Below are 21,949 nucleotides of genomic sequence, written 5' to 3' on the forward strand. Positions count from 1 at the left end.
AGCAAGGAAGATATCACCAATTCCAGTCCAAGGAAGCTCTCATAATTATGGCTAATATATTTGGATAGATCCGATCCACCCCCGGTGCCTTCCTTACGTTTAACTTCAACAATTTCTCTTCCACTTTGCTCTTAGTTATTACAAAATCACTTAGCTCCCTATTAGACTTTGATAAACTTCTGGAATTCCCCTCTTTGAATAACTCCTTATGTGTGAATGTAGATGCAAAATGCTCATTCAGTTTATCAGCTACTCGAGCATCATCAGCAATAGTGAAACTATCTATGTGAAGTGTCCCAATCTGATTCATCCCGTTTTTTTCTAGAGTTTACATAAGTAAAGAACGCTTTGTGTTTTTCTTTGTATCCTTTGCCAAAGATTTCTCGTAATCTGCCTTTGCTGTCTAACCTCCTTTTGACTTGATTACAGACTAGCTTATAACTGTCATAGGCTTCTGTGTCGCGTGATAATTTATATGCATCCCATACATTTTTTATTCTTCTCTGCCACGAGCCTCATTAATTTTCCTGACATCCATTAGGCCTAAACCTTAAACAGTGTTTCTTTGTTGGAATGAAAAGCCTAGTAGCCTCCAAGATTAAGTCGCTAAAGGCTTCCCATTTAGAATTCACCGTTGGTAACATCGTTAGTTGATTCCACTGTATGGAAATTAAAATCTGCCCGAGACCGCTGTAGTCACCTTTACGAAATCAGAAGCCCTTCCCTTTTTTACTCTTGATGGTAGTTATCTTTAAGTAGATCCCACATCAGTACACTGTGATCACTGTCACCCAGTGGTTCCTTTATGTGGAAATTCTTAATGCATTAATAATCACTGCTGATAATCAGATCAAGAGTATTACTCCCCTGTGGTTGCTTCTCTAGCTTGCTGCTGCAGAAAACAGTCATCCAATTGATCCACAAAAGTCTTGCTAGTGTGCGAGTGACCAATCCACAAGTTCCAGTCAATATATGGAAAGTTAAATCCCCACATTATAAGACATTCTGATTTACTGGCCCTCTGTTTTCTCCACACAATTGCTCATTAGCATTAGCATTGACATTTGATGCAAGAAAGCAAGCTTATGCAGCATCAGCCAAAAAACAGAAAGAAAAAAAAAAAAAACCCACTTCCACTTCACCCGTCTGTTTGTTCAAAATACCTGTCCAGCTGAGCCTTAAACTTATTTAGGCTATCAACTTCCACGACAAGGGATGGAAGTCTGTTCCACCAACCAACCACCCGCTGGCTAAAGGCAAATTTCCGCACGTCTATCCTACATCTGTCTTTCCTCAATTTGAATTTATGCCCTCTCAGGTGATTATTCTGAGCGAGAGGAAGAATCCCATCAGCATTGAGCATGCTCAAACCATTCAAGGCTTTATACACCTCTATCAGATCACCTCACTGGTGCCAAGTCTCCAGACACTGTAATTTGCAAAACTTAAGCCTTTCTTCGTAAGAGCACCCCTTTGTTCCATTCACTAATCTTGTTGCCCTTCTCTGTACTCGTTCCAGCAGGTCTACATCCTTCTTGAAATGAGGCCTCCAGACCTGTATACAGTACTCTAGGTGTGGCCTGACCATTGCCTTATACAAGGGAATAATCACCTCCTTATCCCTGCTAGAAAAATTCCTATATATCATTGACAATACACCATGAGCTACTCTTGCAGCCCATCTGCACTGCTCAGAGAACTTCATATCTGCCTGCACAACCACCCCCAGGTCCCTTTCATTCTCTACCACTGTCAGTGTAGTACCACAGAGTTGATACATTGCTCTGGGGTTGCTGTTTCCCATGTGTAGTACTTTACATTTGTCAATGTTAAACTTCATTTGCCACCTCTCAGCCCATCTGCTCAACCTTTCCAGATCCTGTTGCAGCAGCATAGTGTCAGTAGTGTCCTTGACAACCCTGCCTACCTTTGTATCGTCTGCAAACTTGGACATTAAGCTTGATATACCATCATCAATATCATTTATGAATACAGAAAACAATAATGGACCCAACACTGAGCCCTGAGGGACTCCACTAATAACATTAGTACATGACGAGCAGTGTCCATTGATTACCACTCTCTGTCTTCTCCCCCTCAGCCACCCCTTTATCCACAGCAGCAATTTGCCTCCAATGTCACACTGCTCCAATTTGTGCAGCAGTCTTCCATGTGCAACAGTATCAAAAGCCTTTCTAAGATCCAAGTATATAATATCAAAGTTATTCCCTGCATCCAGTTCCTTTGTGACTGCATCATAGTATCCAATCAAATTGGTCAGGCAAGACTTCCCCTTAACAAAACCATGCTGTGTCCGAGCTATAACTGAAGTCTTGTCTAAATGATCCTGCAGTGCTTCTTTATCTAGTGCCTCCATTAATTTTCCTGGAACAGAAAATTAATGGAGATACTCATTATACTCATCAGTTTCATTAGGTCTATAACACATACTTACTCTCATTTTCCCTTTCCCAGTGCTTATGTCACACCAAAGAGATTCAACATTGCATTGCCCACCAACATCATTTGGATGCACTTCCTTAGAGTTTGTTTCTTAACTAACAGCATAACCCTCCTCCCTTCCTGTCCTGTCTATTTTTTCTGTACATATTGTACTCCCCAAATTCGAATTCTTCACTGCTTATATCTGTGTAACACAACATCCCTGATATCCCAACAATATCTGCCTTTGATGTCTTGACCAGCACTTCAAACTCATAAAATTTATTAACTATACCCCTAGCATTGGTGTACATGCAATTATACATGCACCTGTTTCTATTCTTAGTTATCAGTTATAGAGCCCATGTATTTTCTTGTTCCACTATGACTCCCAGCAGTCCTGGAAATCCCCAGTGCCTTGCCTTCCAGGCTTCTGCTTATTCTAATAGCAGCAGCCACTGTTAACCTTTTAGTCTGTGTATCCCATCCCTAGTAAAATAGTCTCTGCTGTCAACAAGCACAGACTACATTGAAAAAAATTCTACACCACATGAGCCTTGCACAATCTCCCCATGGCTGAATTGATTGACAAGGTTCTCATTATATACTCCCTCCTATCCTGTCTAGGCAGAATTGCGGACACTAGTTACCTGAAGATCCCAATTTAAGGAATTGGTGGTGGATATTCGGGAATATGTTGTTTATCCAGAGCAGGGTTTCTCAAACTATGAGGTACAATTTTAATTTCCCGGATATTGACTGGAATTTGTGGATTGGTCACGCACACACTATCAAAGCTTTTGTGGATTTATTGGATGATTGTTTTCTACAGCAGCATGTTCGGGAGGCAACTGGAGGGAGTAATACTCTTGATCTGATTATCAGTAATGATTCTTCATGCATCAAGAATCTGCAGATTAAGGAACCACTAGGTGGCAGTGATCACAATGTGCTGAAGTGGGATTTATTCAAAGTGGTAACTACCATCAAGGGTAAAGGGAAGGGTTTTTGCTTTCGTAAAGGTGAGTACAGTGGTCTGAGACAGTATTTAAATTCAATACAGTGGGAACAACTGATGATGTTACCAACAACAAATTCCAAATAGGAAGCATTCAAAGAATTAATCTTGGAAGCTACTAGGCTTTTCATACCAACTAAGAAATATTGTTCAAGGTTTAGGCTTTAATAGATGTCAGATGAACTAATGAGACATGTGGCAGAGAAGAAAAATGGGATACATATAAATTAACATGTGATACAGAAGCCTATGATAGATATAAGCTGGTCTGTAACCAAGTTACAAAAGAGGTTAGGCAGGCAAAGGCAGATCATGAGAAATATTTGGGAAAGGATGCAAAGAAAAATAGCAAAGAGTTCTTTTCTTATGTAAACTCTAGAAGGAAGGGAATGAATCAGATTGGTCCACTTGGTATTGATGGTTCAACTGTTGATGATCCTGCTCAGGTAGCTAACCAACTAAATGAATATTTTGCATCGACATTCACACATGAGGAGTTATTCAGGGAGGGGAATGCCAGAGGTGTATCCAACTCTGCCAGTAAGCTAGATAATCTTGTAATAACTGAGAGTAAAGCGGAAGAGAAATTGTTGAAGATAAACACAAGAAAAGCACCTGGGGTGGATGGAATCTATCCAGTTATATTAGAGGTGGCAGCTAAGTAAACCCTTAGCCAAAATTATGTCAGCTTCCTTGGACTCAGGGGATGTACCCATGGACTGGAAGTCTGCAAATGTGACCCCAATCCACAAAGGAGGATCAAAGGGAAACAAGTAATTACAGACCTGTTAGTTTAACTTCTGTTCCAGGGAAATTAATGGAGGCACTTGTTAAAGAAGCATTGCAGGTTCATCTAGACAAGACTTCAGTTATAGCTTGGACACAGCATGGGTTTGTTAAGGGGAAGTCTTGTCTGACTAATTTGATTGGATACTACGATGTAGGCGCCTCTGTAGCCGGGTGGGCAGGAGCAGCAGTGCATAGTACATGCTTCTTGATTAGACTGGGGTTCGAGCCTGTGACCACCAAATACGGAGGATGCGGAAAAGTCAGGAAATGACCACCGCGCATATTTCGGAGCAATATGGCCTTAGTTTCTTGGTGGTAGATGACTCTCATCAATCGGTAAAATACCACCACTTTGCTTATTGGAGGCTTGAAGTGGTGGAACCCATGTTTAGTCTCTAGAGCTAAGTTCCGGTCAATCCTTCCCTATCTCTTCCATCATGCAGTATGATTGATGACTTTTGAGGTTATGATGAATGTCATGGTGAGATCCAGTATTCCTTACATTTCGAGGGTACAGCTCTAAAACGGTGATCGCAGGCCGGCTGCTAGTTAGTACACAGGACCTCTCTAGGAGGCTTCCAGCTAGTGTATAATCTTGCTACCTTTACTCTGCCAGATAGTGACTGGAGGGAGTCCGAGTAGTGTGTATGCAGGGAGCATTGTCGAGGCCACGTTATGTCAAGGATCTGGGTATATTCTTACCACGTGTACGCCATATCCAAAAATTTCATTACTTCATACAGCATGTCCCATCCACTTTTTCTTACTATTGAATACACCATGAATTGTCAAACTAATAGAGCAAGCTTATCTGCAAAAAGATCTAAACCTCCCAAGCACTTCCTAATTCATTTCACAAATATATGTGGTCTCAGTTCTAATCTCAACGATGTCCATTTCCACTTGCAGTCTGCCAAACCCCATGTACTTTTTCTGACAGAATCCCAGTTATCGGTTGATTCAACTACTGCTTATCTCAGATGCCCAAATTATTCGCTGTATGATTCCTTTTGCCTCAAAGGTGGTACTTGTGCATATGTCCGTTCTTATATTCCCTGTCAGAGACTTGGCACTTTGGAATCTCCTCTCTTCGATCTTGTCTGGCTTAAAATATCTCTCCTCATTGTGTCAAATTCATCTGTTGTCTCTACCGTTCTCCCAACTTCACTAATCACTTGGAGCTCTTTGACTTCCTCTCTTTGCAACTTGACTTCCTCCAGTCCAACTTTCCTAACAGTGAGGTAATTTTCGTTGGTGATTTTAATGTTCACAACTCCAGCTGGCTTCCGTTTTCTAGTCACACCGACCCAGCAGGTTGAGATGCTGAGGCTTTTGCAATTACTAATGATCTAGCACAGATTGTTCATTTAAGTACAAGAATACCGGGCAATCCTAATCATACAGCCAATACGCTTGATCTTTTTCTCACAAACAACCCTTCTAAGTACACGGTCTGAGTGAGAGGTCCTTTAGGCACTTTAGTTCACAACTTGGTGATTGTCTCTTCTCCAATGGAACCTTTTTCTCATGGCTATTCCCAACCTCGCATTGTTTGGCATTACAAGAATGCAAACTGGGATGACCTGCGAGTCTTCTTTTCTTCTTTTCCATGGTCGGATTACTGTTTCAAAACTTCAGATGTCAACGTTTGCTCAGATCGTGTGAGTGAAATTATTCTTGCAGGAATGGAATCCTTTATCCCACACTCCACTTTAAAATCTCGTCCTTTATCTAAACCTTGGTTTTCCAATAAATGTGCTAAGGCTGTTCAAGAGAAGAATGTTGCATATCATAATTGGCTTGTTTCTAATTCTTCAGTTTCATTTTTTCCGTAGACCAAAGCTCGCAATAATTGTAAAGCAGTTATTAATCAGTCCAAACTAGAGTTTGAACAGGCTAAGAGTAGAAAACTTGCTTCTTGCCCTAATGGTAGCCGAGCATTCTGGTCTCTTGCCAAAGCTATTGGCCACAACTTTTGCCCATCTCTGCTCCCACCTCTGTCCAAACCAGATGGTTCTGTTGCCACTTCAGCCAAGGATAAAGCTGACCTGCTAGCATCCCATTTTTCTTCCAGCTCATGTATTAATGATCTTGGTAAAACACCTCCCACCATTCCCAACACGCTCCATTCAATGCCTCCTGTGGTCTTCTGTAAAAAGGATATCAAAAGGATTTTGATGAATCTCAATGCTAAGAAAGCTCCAGGTCCTGATGGTATTTCTCCACTTGTTCTCAAAACCTGTGCTCCTGAACTTACTCCTATTCTTTGCCGCCTTTTTTCACTTTCTTATTCCAAAGGTGTTTTTCCTTCTTCTTGGAAATTTGCTCATATCCAGCCAGTTCCTAAAAAAGGTGACAAATCCTTCCCATCCAATTATCATCCCATTGCAATTACTTCTACTCTTTCTAAAGTAATGGAGAAATCAATTAACCGCCAACTCTTAAACTACCTAGAAACCTTCCGTCTGATCAACGATCGCCAGTATGGATTCCATCAGTGTCGATCCACTGGAGATATTCTGGCTTATGTTACCCATTTAAGGACTAATTCAGTGGAAAGGTTTGGAGAAACACAAGTAGTTGCTCTTGACATCTCAAAGGCTTTTGATCATGTTTGGCATAAAGGTCTTCTAAACAAGCTTCCATCTTATGGTTTGTCAACTGTTTTTAGTAATTGGTTATACAGTTTTCTCTCTGATCGCTCACTGAGGCTGATGGTAGATGGCTCTCTGTCTTCTAACTTCTCCACTAATGCCGGTGTCCCCCGAGGTTCAGTTCTTTCCCCCACTCTTTTCCTCTTGTATATTAATGACCTTCTTCTATTGACTGGAAATTCTATCCATAGTTTTGCCGATGATAGCACATTGCATTCCACTTTCCATTTTGAGTTGTCCTGCTCAATCAACTTCAACTTCTTTTTTTTTTTTTTTATGGCTGATGTTATATAAGCTTGCTTTATTGCATCATGTGCCTTTGCTAATGCTAATACAAAAAAAAGTCAGCACTCCATAAGATGGAAACTTGTTTAGAAGACCTTTATGCCACACACAATAAAAAGCCTTAGAAGTGTCAAGAGCAACTGCTTGTGTTTCACCACACTTTTAAATTCAATTTTTCTGTAGATGGACAACAACATTAGCCACCAGATCACTAGTGGATTTACACTGATGGCATCCATACTGGCCGTCATTGATCAGTCAAAATGTTTTAGCGTAGTTAGGACTTGGCAGTTAATGGAGTTTTTCAATTAACAATTGCAATAGGATAATTGCAATTGCAACAATTGATAATTGGATGGGAGGGATTTGTCACCTCTTTTTAAGAATTGGCTGGATGGGAGTAACTTTCCAAGCAGAAGGAAAAACCGCAGTGGAATTAGAAAATGTTAAAAGTGTAAAACAGAACAGGTGCAAGCTCAGGAGGTTTTGAGAACAAGTGGAGAAATGCCATCAAGAATAGACATGTGAAATTTGCCTTTGGCCCCAGTGCAATTGATGATTTGAATAAAATCCCAGCTAGTGTTCTGGAAGAAGGAAGTTAGAATAAATTCTAAGAAGAATTTGAGAAATTATTAGAATGAATGGAGAAATGCAGTGGGGAATTTTTTTTTATTTAATCATTTTTATAACCTTTCTTTATGACATAATTTTGCCAATATTAATACACTTATGCCATTCTGAATTATTTCATAGCTTTCATTTTTCTGTTGCTTACCTTACTTTATATTTTTGAAAGCCCTTAGATAACTTTTGATTTATACTTTATTTCCAAAAACTGCCATCCATCCCACATATGCATGATAACACATGCATACAGGTCAAGACTGGGCTCCTGCCAACTAGGAATTGGAGAAACAACTCTTTCCTTGATCACAGCTGTGTTTGCTGACATTGCTAATGAACAAATAGTATCAGTATAACGTATGAGAATACTGCTCTGTTGAATTGGATGTCATTGTATTCACTTAGTAGGGTTTTTCTACTAACTGAATAGGTAGGTGGTCTTGCTTATTTCTGATACAGTGGTCCATTCTCATGCACTTCCATGATGTCAGAGATGGAATGATTCATTCTACATTATCATGTGGATATCACACCGTGTTAATTTGCATTCAGGCAGAATAGCCTGACTGCTTAATAGCATTTTTGATCATGTTATAGATTCTAATCTCTCCTATTGCATTGGTGCTGAACGTTAATAGGCATTGATTGGATTGATCAGTGATATCCTCTTTCTGGTTCTCGGTGTATGGATTTCCTGTTGAAATATGTGAAAATAGCTAATTTTAGATGAACAGTCCCATGCATTTAAATTATTATTTTAATGGCACTGCAGCTTATTTCTCACATATGTACTGCATATTTTTTGTAGTAGTTGTAATGGTGTTAATGCAACACCAGGGGCTCACACCTGGTGAGTATGGGCTTGGCACATATCATCATTCTTCTCTTTCTTGGTGATTTCCTTCTACTTCTCTCTCTTTCTCACACACACACACACACACACACACACACACACACACACACACACACACACACACACACACACACACACACACACACACACACAGGGTGACTCAGAAATTTTTTTTGGCTGGTGCAGCATAAGCCTCAGGTTTCCTTGCACCATATGGCTAATAATAATAATAATAATGGGCTTATTTCTTTGTTGTGGAGGTTTAAAAATATGGAATTTAAAAATCTCTAAAACTCATGAGGAAAATTGCCGATTTCTCGCAAAATGAGTGGCAGACTGTAATTAGTGATGCCCTGAATGGGTCATCAGTGAATCGAATATGAGTAATAGTAATGGCAAATGATGCAAGAAAGCAAGCTTATATAACATCAACCAAAAAAAAAAACAAAAAAAAACAGCTTTACCCATCTGTACGCTTTAAGAATTTTCTTAGTTCTCCCTTCAATTTATTCAACCCATCCACTTCTACAACAACAGAGGTAAGCCTGATCTAACAATCAACTCTGGCTGAAGGCAAACTTCCATGCATCTATTCTGCAACCATCCTTCCTCAGCTTGAATTTATGCCCCCTTGTATGTAGTCTCGGCAAGTGGAAGGATACATTAATCAGATCTCCCCATTGGTGCCTGGTCTCAAGATGCTGCAATTTGCAGAACTGAAGCCTTTCTAGGTAAGAGCACCCATTTTTTTCCCTTTACCAATCTAGTTGCCCTTCTCTTCACCCATTACAGCAGATCCTCATCCTTCCTAAAATGAGGAAGCATGCAGATCTGCTGTAATGAGTGAAGACCTGTATATAATACTTAAGATGCAGCCTAACCATGGCCTTATACAACAGGATAATCACCTCATCCCTGCTACCAATTTTTCTGTTTATCATTGACAAAACACCATGAGCTCTCCTGGTAGCATGTCTGCACTACTCAGAGATTTTCTTGTCTGACTGCACAATTACTCCCAGATCTTTTCCATTCTCCAATACCCTGAGTTTAGTACCACACAGTTGATAAGTTACTCTGGGGATACTGCTACCAATGTGCAGTACCATACATTTGTCAATTTTAAACTTTAACTGCCATTTCTCAGCCCACTTACCCAATTTTTGTAGCTCTTGTTGTAGTTGAGGTTGTCACAGACATTCTCTCAGATATGCCAGACAAGCTGTACTTGCTACCTGGGTGTCTAAAACGCTGATGGAACTGATATTCGGGTGACACTCAAGTCAAGTGGACCCAATTTTGGCGAAGTCTGGACGGTCTGTGACAGCCAAATCCTCTGCTTGCATCTTCACGATGGTGAGACTGTTAGTAATCCTGGGTATAACCTCCATGCACAAGTACATAGTGGGTGACCACCCAGGTGTGAACCAACGTAAGTAGGGGTCGAGGTGTGGCACCCACACCACATGGAAGAACAGGTGCATATATACTTGCATGTACACCAATGCTAGGAGTACCATAAATAAATGTGATGAATTTGAAGTGTTGGTGAAGACATCAAAGGCAGACATGGTAGCGCACAGATATAAGCAGTTGGACAAACAACTTGAGTACCAGTTAGCGAGTCTCGACTACTCAAGTTGTCTGTCCAACTGTCTAATAAAGTTTCGAGACTTTAGGACCTCCACATAATTTTTACTCTATGACAGATATAAGCAGTGCAGAATTGGAATTTGGGGAGTATAATGTGTACATAAAGGATAGACAGGATAGGAAGGGAGGAAGGGTTATGCTGTTAGATAAGAAACATAAAATCAAAGGCAATGCATCCAGTTGACAGTGCAATGTTGTGTTAGTTTGGTGTGACATAAGCACTGAGAAAGCAAAAATGAGAGTAGGAGTGTGTTGTAGGCCTAATGACTTTAACGAGTACAACAAACAATTGTACAAAGAAATAGAGTAGGCCAGTAAGTCAAAATGTCTTATAATGGGGTATTTTAACTTCCAAGATGTTGACTGGAATTATTGGTCACTTGCATACTAGCAAGACTTTTGTGAATTTATTGGATGATAGGTTTCTGCAGCAGCATGTTCGAGAGGCAACCAGAGAGAATAATACTCTTGATCTGGTTATCAGCAGTCATTATTCGTACATTAAGAGTTCTCAGATAAAGGAACCACTAGGTGGCAGTGATCTCAGTGTACCGATGTTAGACTTACTTATAGATATAACTACCATCAAGGTTAAAGGGAAGGGTTTTTGCTTTTGTAAAGGTGACTACACTGATCTCGGATAATTTTTAAATTCTATACAGCGGGACCAACAATTTAACAACAGCAAATTGTAAATGGGAAGTATTCAAGGTATTAATCGTGGAAGGTACTACGATTTTCATACCAGTTGAGAAATACTGTTCGACCTTAGGCCTAAATGGATGTCAGATGAACTAATGAGGCTCGTGGCAGAGTAGAAAAATGAATGGGATGCATATAAATTATTAGATGACACAGAAGCCTATGGTAGATATAAGTTTGTAATCAAGTCACAAAAGAAGATAGGCAAGCAAAGGCAGATTATGAGAAATCTTTGGCAAAGGATGCTAAGAAAAACAGCAAGGACTTCTTTACTTATATAAACTCCAGATGTTAAGGGGATGTATCAGATTGGTCTACTTGATATCGATGGTTCAACTGTTGATGATCTACTCAGATAGCTGACAAACTGAATGAGTATTTTGCGTCTACATTCACATGAGGAATTCTGTAGGGAAGGGAAGGACAGAAGCTTATTAAACTGTAATAGGGAGCTTAATGATTTTATAACTGAGAGCAGAGTGGAAGAGAAATTGTTGAAGTTAAACATAAGAAAGGCACCTAGGGTGTATGGGATCTATCCAGTTTTTTTAAAGGATGCAGCAAAGGAAGTAAGCAAATTCTTAGCCATAATTATGAGAGAATATCGTTGGACTCAGGGGTAGTCCCCACAGAGTGGAGAAGTGCAAATGCATCACCAATTCACAAAGGGGGATCAAAGGTTGACATGAGTGATTGCAGACCTGTTAGTTTAACTTCTGTTCTGGGGAGAATAATGAAGTCATTGGTTAAAGGAGCACTGCAGGATCATCTAAATGAGACTGTAGTAATAATTCAGACACAGCATGAGTTTGTTAATGGAAAGTCTTGTCTGATAAATTTTATTGGATACTCTGTTGTGTTTAAAAAATGAACTGGATGCAAAAAATAATTTTGATATCATATACGTGGATTTCAGGAAAGCTTTTGATACTGGATATTGGAGCAGTATGGTATTAAGGGCAATTTGCTACCGTGGATAAAATTGTGGTTGAGTGGGAGAAGATAGAGTTGTAAGCAATGGAGGCTGCTCTTCGTGACTAATTCCACTTATTAGTGGAATCCACCAGGGTTCTGTGTTGGGTCCACTGTTGTATATTTATCAATCATATTGATGAAGGTATATCATGCCTAATGTCCAAGTTTGCAAATGATGCAAAGATTAGCAGGGTTATTAATGGCAGTGTGCTACTGCAACAAGATCTAGAAATGTTGGGGAAATGGGCCGAGAAGTGGCACCTGAAGTTAACATTGACAATGCAAAGTACTGCATATTGGTAGAAGTAACCCCAGAGAAAAGGAGCAACTGTGTATTACTGCACTTAGAAAATCAAACCTAAGTGTGCTCTACACTTAGGTTTCATTTTCTACATTTTCAATAGAAAATGAAAAAGAAGTGGTAATTGTGCAGTCAGATATGAAGTTTTCTGATCACTGCAGACAGTCTGCAAGAGTAGCTAATAGTGTCTTTTCAATGATTTACAGGGATAACGAGGGGATTATCCCTTTGTATAAGGCAATGGCTGGCCACGCCTTGAGTACTGCGTATAGGTCTGGGGGCCTCATTTTTGGAAGGGTGTTGAGTTGCTTGAATGAGTACAGAGAAGGGCAACAAGATTGGTGAGGGGAACGAAGGGGTCCTCTTAACAAGAGATGCTTACATTTTGCAAATTGCAGCATCTGGAGACTAGGTAGCTGTGATATGATCTGATTGAGGTGTATAAGTCTTTGACTGTGTTGAGCAGGCTCAATTCTGATGGGAGTCTTCCTTTTACTCAGATTACGAACCCGAGGGGGCATAAATTCATATTGAGAAAAGACAGTTGTAGAATAGATGTATGGAAATTTGCCTTTAGCCAGCAGGTAGTTGATTGCTGGAACAAACTTTCATCTCTCATTGTGGAAGTAAATAAATTCTAGGAGCAAATGGACAAATGTTTAGAGAGAATGGGTGTGTGAAATTTTTTTTTGGCTGATGCTACATGAGTTGCTTTCCTGCATAACATGCCTCTACTACTGCTACTACCACCACTTGGAGTGTGTACCACCTAATTGGTATGTTATTCTGGGATTATTACTGCTGCCCATACCATATGCAGCATTATAATGAATGATAAATTTTCATTTATTAGTGATAAAACTTTGACTGCCACTTCTCAGGTCTTCGGTCTGGTTTTTTTACATTTATTTTAGTAGTTGATCTTGATTAACTACCCTGCCAACCATTGCATCATCTGCAAAATTAAACAATAAGCTTGATATGCCTTCATTGTTATATTTAATAAATATTGAAAACAGTAAGGGGGCCCAGCACTGAACCCCGAGGAAGTCCACTAAAAACATGTCCAACAAGTTGCAATGTCCATTTATAAGCACTCTCTGTGTTCTGCCACTCAATTGTCCCTTTATCCATAAGTCACTTGGCTTCCAATACAACACTGCTGCAGTGTTGTATTAGAAGCTAAGATTATTTTTTGCATCCAGGTTACTGTATTTTGACAGCTAATCAGAATGATGAGACGGGATCTCCCCTTAACAAATCAGTGTTGTAATTTTCATATAACTGCATTCCTGTTAAGAAGATCTGGCACTGACTCCATTATTTTCCATGCATCCCCCTCCCCCCATACTTCTCCTTCAACCCATGCACGGTACTAAGTACTATAGGTTTTGATACCTTTCGCGTTGGGGTTTTCATAAAAAAAAAAAAAAAAAAAAAAAAGTCAAGCTTACAGGTCTTGTTTTTCACTTCACCCTTTAACCTGCCTTTGTGAATAGAAGAGATTTCCACATCTCCAATATATAGGACCTCCCTTGAACCGAAGAAGTCTTTCATAATTATGGTCAGTGGTTTGCTTACCCTTCTTGCTACTGCTATTAATGTAATTGGATAGAGTCCATCAGCCGTAGGTGCCTTATTTGCTTTAAGCTTCAACAATTACTCTTTCACTTTCTTCTCATTACTGCAAAATTATTTAGCTCCCAGTTGTATCTTGGTATACGTCTGATATTCTCATCCCTATAAACTTATTTGCATGTAAATGTAGATGCAAAATATTTATTCAGTTTTTTCAGCAATCTGCCAGGGTCATCAATAGTTATGCTATTCACATCTAGTGGGCTAATTGTAGTTTATCCCTTTCCTTCTAGTGTTAACATGAAGAAAGAATTCTCTCTTACTTTCCTTTAAATTCTGAGTCAAGGACTTCTCATAACCTGCTTTAGCTTGCTGAACCCATAGTGACTTGACTGCAGACTGGGTTGTACTTCCTGTAGGTTTTTGTGTTTCCTGATAATTTATAATCATCCCATGCATTTTTATTCTTTGCTACTAGATCTAAACCTTAATCAATAACTTATAATAATTATACGTTATTGTTTTAGGAAGCTTGAATTATTAGTTATAAGTTATTCTTAATTATCTCACTGACATTTCACAAGTTGTAGCCCCATCATTGTTTTGAAGCTTAATTCAGGGGATGAGAAACATGTATGACTCAAAGTCTTGTTGTGCAATCCAAAGTGTTGTCAATTTTTATGGGTTAATAATGCTGCAATAAATGAAAGTAGTGGTGCATTAAAGAACTTAAAAGAGATTCATTAAATTTTATAAAATTGTAAAAAATTCTTAAATTAAATGAATCTTTACAAGTCTTTCTAGTAAGGAGATCACGTTTTTGTATGGTGTGTATACTATTGTAGTCCCCATGGGTTTGATACCAACTTATTCATAGGAGTTAGGTACCATCCAAGAAAGAGAGGAGAGTATATTTTCAGAGAAAAGGAGCAGATTGGTAAAAATAAATTTTCTTGAAAACAGTAATTCTCAATTTCTTATTTCTCTTTAGAGAATCTTTAATATTAGTGTTAACACCTTGAAATATTTTTGATACTTTCTTATATCCAAGGAAAAGTTTGGAGAAACTGAATTTGGAGAAACAAATTTCTCTATACATTTCAAAAGTCATTTGATTACATTTGTTGTAAACATATTATAAGCAGCTCCCAGTCCATGAGGTTCTAGTGGACTCTGGTCTTTAAATCCCTTAATTACTGCACTTTAACATACTCTTTTCTTTTATTAATTTCATTGATTAAGCTTTTTCCATTGATTAGTAGTAGTGTTGATAATGTCAAAAGAGTGCAAATATGAGGAAGGAGTTTGAATATGGCATATAAAGCTTGACTAGATATCTTAGGGGGGGGGTAAATCTGATTGAGGTCTATAAAGCTCCAAGAAGGAAGAGTAAAATGAATGAAGATGAAATTTTCACAATCATAAAACCTATAAATGAACTAGGGGCTGTAAATTCAAATTACAGGGGAGAGTTTTAGACAAAATTGTAGACAGTTTTCTTTCAGCCAGTTGTCAGAACATATATGGGGAGTGATAAACATTGATTTTATGGTTTTTTTTTTTTTTTTTTTTGTGCTGCAGCACAAGCCTAAGGCTTTCTTGTTCATATTATTACTAGCACTAATTCCACCCATAGATTTGCAAAGACTACAATACTATTTATGAGAGCATCCTTGGACTCAGTGGAAGTCCCCATGGACTGGAGATGTGCAAATGTACCCCCAGTTCACAAGGGGGGGGGATCAAAGGGTGGCACGAGTAATTACAGACCAGTTAGTTTAACTTCTGTTCCGGGTAAAATAATGGAGTCTCTGGTTAAAGATGCATTGCAGGATCATCTAGACAAGACGGCAACAATAATTCAGCTACAGCATGGGTTGGTTAAGGGATGTCTTGTCTGACAAATTTGGATACTATGATGTGGTTAAAAATGAACTGGATGCAAAAAATAATTTTGTTATCACATACTTGGATTTCAGGAAAGCTTTTGACATTGTTGTGCATGGAAGACTACTGTAAAATTGGAACAGTATGACAAGTTGCAATGGATAAAAGGGTAGTTCAGTGGGAGAAGATAGAGAGTGGTAATCAGTGGATGCTGCTCTTCGCGGACTAATGTTATTAGTGGAGTCCCATAGGGTTCGGTTTTGGGTCCACTGTTGTTTTGTATATTTATCAATGATATTGATGAAGGTATATCAGACTTAGTGTCGAAGTTTGTAGATGATACAAAGGTTGGCAGGGTTGTTAATGACAGTAATAGCAGTGTGCTACTGCAACAAGATCTAGAAAATTTGGGCAGATGGGCTGAGAAGTGGCAACTGAAGTTTAATATTGACAAATGCAAAGTACTGCATATGGGTAGAGGTAACCCCAGAGGAATATACCAACTGTGTGGTACTATACTTAGGGTGGTAACAAATGAAAAAGACCTGGGAGTAATTGTGCAGTCAGATATGAAGTTTTATGAGCAGTGCAGACAGGCTGCTAGAGCAGGTCATGGGGTTTTGTCAATGATATACAGATATTTCACCCATTTAAATGGAATTAAATGGTCAATGATATACAGATATCTCACCCATTTAAATGGAAATTTGCCTTTAGCCAGCAGGTAGTTGGTTGGTGGAACAGACTTCCATCCCTTGTTGTGGAAGTTGATAGCCTAAATAAATTTAAGGCTCAGCTGGACAGGTATTTCGAACGAACGGAGGGGTGAAGTGGAAGTTTTTTTTTTTTTTCTGGCTGATGCTGCATAAGCTTGCTTTCTTGCATCATATGCCTCTACTAATGCTAATTTTGCTAGCAGGGAAAAGGAGGTGATTATCCCTTTGTATAAGGCAATGGTCAGGCTATGCCTTGAGTACTGTGTATAGGTATGGAGGCCTCATTTTGCTTGAGCATGTACAGAGAAGGGCAACAAGATTAGTAAGGGGAACAAAGGAGTCTTCTTACTAAAAGAGGCTTAAGTTCTGTAAATTGCAGTGGCTGGAGACTAGGCACCTGCGAGGTGATCTGATTGAGGTATAAGGCTCTGAATGGGTTGAGCCGATGGGATTCTTCCACTTACTCAGATTACGAACCTAAGGGGACATAAATCAAAATTGAGGAAAGACAGCTGTAGAACAGATGTGTGGAAATTTGCCTTTAGCCAGCGGGTGGTTAATTGCTGGAACAAACTTCCATCTGTCGTTGTGGAAGTTGATAGCTTAAATAAATTCAAGGAGGAACTGCACAAACCTTTAGAGGGAATGGTTGTGTGAAATTTTTTTTTTGGCTAATGCTACATAAGCTCATACACTTGCTTTCTTGCATCACATGCCTGTATTACTGTTACCTCCTTGCTCTAACAAACCTTTTATTGTGTAAACAACCAATTACTTTAACTCCCTCCCCATAAAATCCTATATGTTATATAAAAATGTTTGAAACAAGTATAGAAACATTATACTCTCAGATTTGACCTTCATATATAATAACTCAGCATGTGTTATACACAGTTAATGTAGATAATTCCTGTAATGTTTTGATTAGTATTATTTGTTTATAAATACATTCACTTTTATGTTTTGCATGCTGCTGATATTAGGGCACCTCCGTGGGCAGGAGCAGCAGTGCGTAGCACACGCTTCTTGATTAGACCGAGGTTCAAGCCCGTGACCACCAAATACGGAGGATGCGGAAAGGTCAGGGAATGATCACCGCATATCCCCGGAGCAATATGGCCTTAGTTGCTAATGCTTCTAAAAACTAAATAACAACAACAACTGCTGCTGATATTTTAAATTACACAGGTTAAAATACTTTTAATTTGTATCTTACTATGCAAGAAAGATTTTGTTTTGTACAGTTAGTACTCATGTTCTTTTATGTTTATTAATTATTGTACTTTTACAGAAAACAGCAAAGGTGATGCGTTCTATTAGTTCTCCACCAGGTTAGTTCATTTATTTTTTCCTTATTGTTTTGTATTCAACTTCACATATATTGTATTTATAATTTGAAAATACATATTGATACCTTGAGAGAGTTAATAACTTCCAATAATATGAATAGAATAATTTGCTCTTTTATTGGCCTTTCATGTCAATCACCCAGTATTTTGTGTTCCACTTAGTCTTTGATTTAGTAATATTGACTGGTAAGAGGGGCAAATATTAGCATTAGTAGAAGCATACGATGCAAGAAAGCAAGCTTATGCAGCATCAGCCAAAAAAAAAACCCCTCCCATTTCACCCCTCCATTTGTCCAAATCCTGTCCAGCTCAGCCTTAAATTTATTTAGGCTATCAACTTCCACAACAAAAGGTGGAAGTCTATTCCATTAATCAACTACCTGCTGGCTAAAGGCAAATTTATGCACATCTATTCTACAACTGTCTTTCCTCAATTTGAATCTGTGCCCCCTTAGGTTCTTAATCTGAGCAAGAGAAAGGATCCCATCAGAATTCAGCGTGCTCAACCCATTCAGGGCCTTATACACCTCAATCAGATCACCTCGCAGGTACCTACTCTCTGGGCACCTGGGAGCAGGCACCTAGAAATAAACTCAATAAGTTGATCAGTATAATAACTTATACAATATGGGCACTTAATTTAATTATGTTGACTACAAAATGATCTGATTTAGCTTATCGCTTAGATCATTTGTAAAATTTCTGCAAGCCTGTTTAGGTTATTTAACATGGCATAGTTAAAAAAAAAAAAAAAAAAAAAAAAACAAATATGAAAGAAGTGTAATAGCATTTGTAGAGGCATATGATGCAAAAAAAGCAAGCTTATATAGCATCAGCCAAAAAAAAAAAAAAAAAAACCCCTTCCCATTTCACCCATCCATTCACTCCAAATGATTGTCTAGTTCTGCCTTGAACTTATTTAAATTGCTGACCTTCACTACAAGAGATGGAGGTTTGTTCCAACTGTCAAGCACCTGCTAGCTAAAGGTGAATTTCTTTACATCTATTCTACAATTGTCTTTACTCAATTTGAATTCATGTCCCCTCAGGTGAGTAATCTGAGCAATAAAAAGAATCCATTCAAGGCCTTATATACTTCAATTAGATCACCTTGCAGGTGCCTAGCCTCCAGAAGCTGTAATTTGCAGAACTTTTAGCCTTTCTTGGTAACTCCAACCCTTGTTCTACTCACCAATCTTGTTGCCCTTCTCTGTACTCATTCCAGCAGCTCTACTTCATTTCCTAAAATGAGGCCTCCAGACCTGTATACCGTACTCAATGTGTGGCATAACCATTGCCCCCTTATCCCTGCTAGCAAAATTCCTGTATATTATTGACAAAACACCATGAGCCACCCTTGCAGCCTTTTTGCACTGCTCAGAAAACTTCATATCTGACTGCACAATTACCCCCCAGGTCTTTTCATTCTCCACTATACTGAGTTTAGTACTAACCAGTTGATATTATTCTCTGGGGTTACTTGCTGCCCATATGCGGTACTTTATATTTGTCAATGTTAAACTTCAGTTGTCACTTCTCAGCCCATCTGCTCAACTTTTTCAGATCCTATTGCAGTAGCTTACTATCATTACTGTCATTAACAACCTTGCCAACCTTCGTATCGTCTGCAAACTTAGACATTAACCCTGATATGCCTTCATCAATATCATTGATAAATATGAAAACAACAATGGGCCTAACCAATGCATCCAGTTCCTTTGTGAGAACATCATAGTATCCAATCAAATTTGTCAAACAGGACTTCTCCTTAACAAACCCATGCTGTGTTTGAACTATAACTGCAGTCTTTTCTAGATGATCCTGCATCGCTTCCTTAACCAATGACTCCATTATTTTCTCTGGAACAGAAGTGAAACTAGCAGGTCTGTAATCTTGCCCTGCACAAATAGCCTCAACCTTTCAAATATCCACTACTAATTCCTTAATTGCTGATCTCCAGGTAATTCTCCAGTGGGGCAAGATAATTTAGTTAATTTCAGTCCTAAAACTCAGTGCTGTATTATATCTCACAAAAAGGATAAAAGAGGGCAGCTAGGTTAATTAATGACCATCTTTTACAAAGTCTCTCCACTACCTGTCTCATGTTTCGCTGCATGCCTTTTCTATAGATACTTCCTTTGGCAGCGTTCTTCTGAATTGGCTTCTATAATTCCCCCTGTTTCTTCTAGACCAGTCTAAACATGTGCTGCAAGCAGTCAACAATCTTTTACTGTCCAACTTCAAACTCACAGAACCAACTTTTCTTTTTTCTCATCTTTTCCTTCAGCTCCCATTTTTAGAACACTCTCCCTCCTTCACAGAAATTCAAGTCTGATAACAACAAGTATGATATCTTCTTTCATCTTCTCAGCCTTCAGCCTATACATGGTACTAATTCCTATTGCTAATTAAAGGTTCTAATACCATTTGAGCTTGGGATTTTCATAAAAAAAAAGGAAGAAAAAGAAAAACACCTTTTAGAAGGGATGGTCAGATGGTATGGGAAGTTTAGGTGTCTGTTTTGGGTGATGTTGTATAAACTTGCTTTCTTGCATTATTTGCCACCATTAATACCACTAACTTCTAACAGCTACATACGTAACGTATCTCGATGTACATGATTGTGTACATCAAATTTTTCGATGTACACAAAAATGTATTAGTATTAGTAACGGCCGCATGGTGCAAGAAAGCCTATGGCTTATGCTTCACCAGCCAAAAAAAAAAATCCGAACAAAACAATGATAAAAACAAAAAAAATAAAATAAAATAAATAACTAAATAATAATAATTAATAAAAAAAAAAAAGGAAATTAAACCTATCATCCTATGCACTTCCCTTACCCGAAAGTACTATCCAGATGACCTTTGAATTTCCCCAAACTGTCGGCCTCTACCACCCATGAAGGCAACTTATTCCAGTAATTTATAGCTCGCTGGCTAAAATTAAACTTCCTGCAGTCCAATCTAAACATTTCCCCCGTAACTTGAATTTATGTCCCCTAGTTCTAGCATCATTTATAATCTTGAAAATTTTGTCCTCATTCATTTTACTGATGCCTCTCAGAGCCTTAAACACCTCAATCAAATCTCCTCTAAGGTGTCTAGTTTCCAAACTCTGCAACCCACATATTCGAAGTCTTTCTTCATAAGGACGCCCTTTAGCCGACCTCACCAGGCGAGTTACCCTTCTTTGCACCCTTTCAAGAAGCTCGATGTCTTTCTTTAGGTGCGGTCTCCATACTTGAACACAGTATTCCAAGTGTGGTCTAACATAAGCCTTATATAATGGGATTATCATGTCCCTATCTCTACTTGCAAAAGTTCGATAGATCATCGATAGGACACCATGGGCCTTCCTTGCAACCTGTTTACAATGCTCAGAGAATTTCATGTCTGACCATATCGTAACATCCAAGTCCCTTTCCTCCAGTACTGGGTTTAGTTGAACTCCACCAAGTGAATAAGTTTTTTTGGGATTACTGTTTCCCAGGTGTAATACCTTACACTTTGTTGGATTAAAGCACAGCTGCCGTTTTTCTGACCATTCCTGAAGTCTATCTAGGTCTCTCTGAAGAAGCTCAGCTTGACAGTGATCATTAACTACTCTACCAATTTTAACATCATCTGCAAATTTAGACATCACACCCTCTATCCTTTCATCAATGTCATTTATGAAAATTAAAAACAACAGTGGTCCTAATACTGATCCTTGGGGAACCCCACTTCTTACATCAACCCAATCTGAGGAATAGCCATTTATCACAACCCTCTGCCTCCTGCCCTGAAGCCATCCTTTTATCCATCTAAGGATTTTCCAAGTGATTCCAACCTGTTCCAGCTTATAAAGCAACCGCTCATGTGAGACCCAGTCAAAAGCTTTACTGAAATCTAAATAAACAATGTCGAAATTATTCCCTAAATCCAGCTCGTGAGTGACCCTTTCGAAATAGCGAATCAGATTTGTTAAACATGATTTTCCCTTTACAAAACCATGCTGAGTATCCTTGAGAATTTCAATTCGATCCAAATGATCCTGAATTCCACCCTTGATCATTGCCTCCATGAATTTCCCTACTACTGAAGTCAGACTGACAGGTCAATAATTTCCAACTTCACTTTT

General features: G+C 38.8%; 1 protein-coding gene across 3 annotated transcripts in view; it reads left to right on the top strand.

Moving 5' to 3' along the window:
- LOC150080016 (oxysterol-binding protein-related protein 8-like) overlaps positions 1-21,949 on the top strand; it is a 464,021-nt gene that overhangs the window by 53,277 nt on the left and 388,795 nt on the right. Inside the window, exons 1-2 of one of the 3 annotated variants that reach the window (XM_090383710.1) lie at positions 8,156-8,242; positions 17,769-17,808. The exons of 1 other annotated variant lie outside the window; for it this stretch is intronic. In XM_090383710.1, the coding sequence (XP_090239836.1) occupies positions 17,784-17,808 (25 nt within the window). In that variant the 5' untranslated portion in view covers positions 8,156-8,242; positions 17,769-17,783. Of the gene's footprint in view, positions 1-8,155; positions 8,243-17,768; positions 17,809-21,949 lie in introns of those variants that run through there. One more of the 3 variants, XM_090383709.1, reaches the window with a different exon arrangement.

Source organism: Mastigoproctus giganteus, chromosome 10, assembly GCF_048544385.1.
Source record: "Mastigoproctus giganteus isolate SK-2022 chromosome 10, ASM4854438v1, whole genome shotgun sequence".
In the NCBI taxonomy this organism is placed as follows: Eukaryota; Metazoa; Arthropoda; class Arachnida; order Uropygi; family Thelyphonidae; genus Mastigoproctus; species Mastigoproctus giganteus.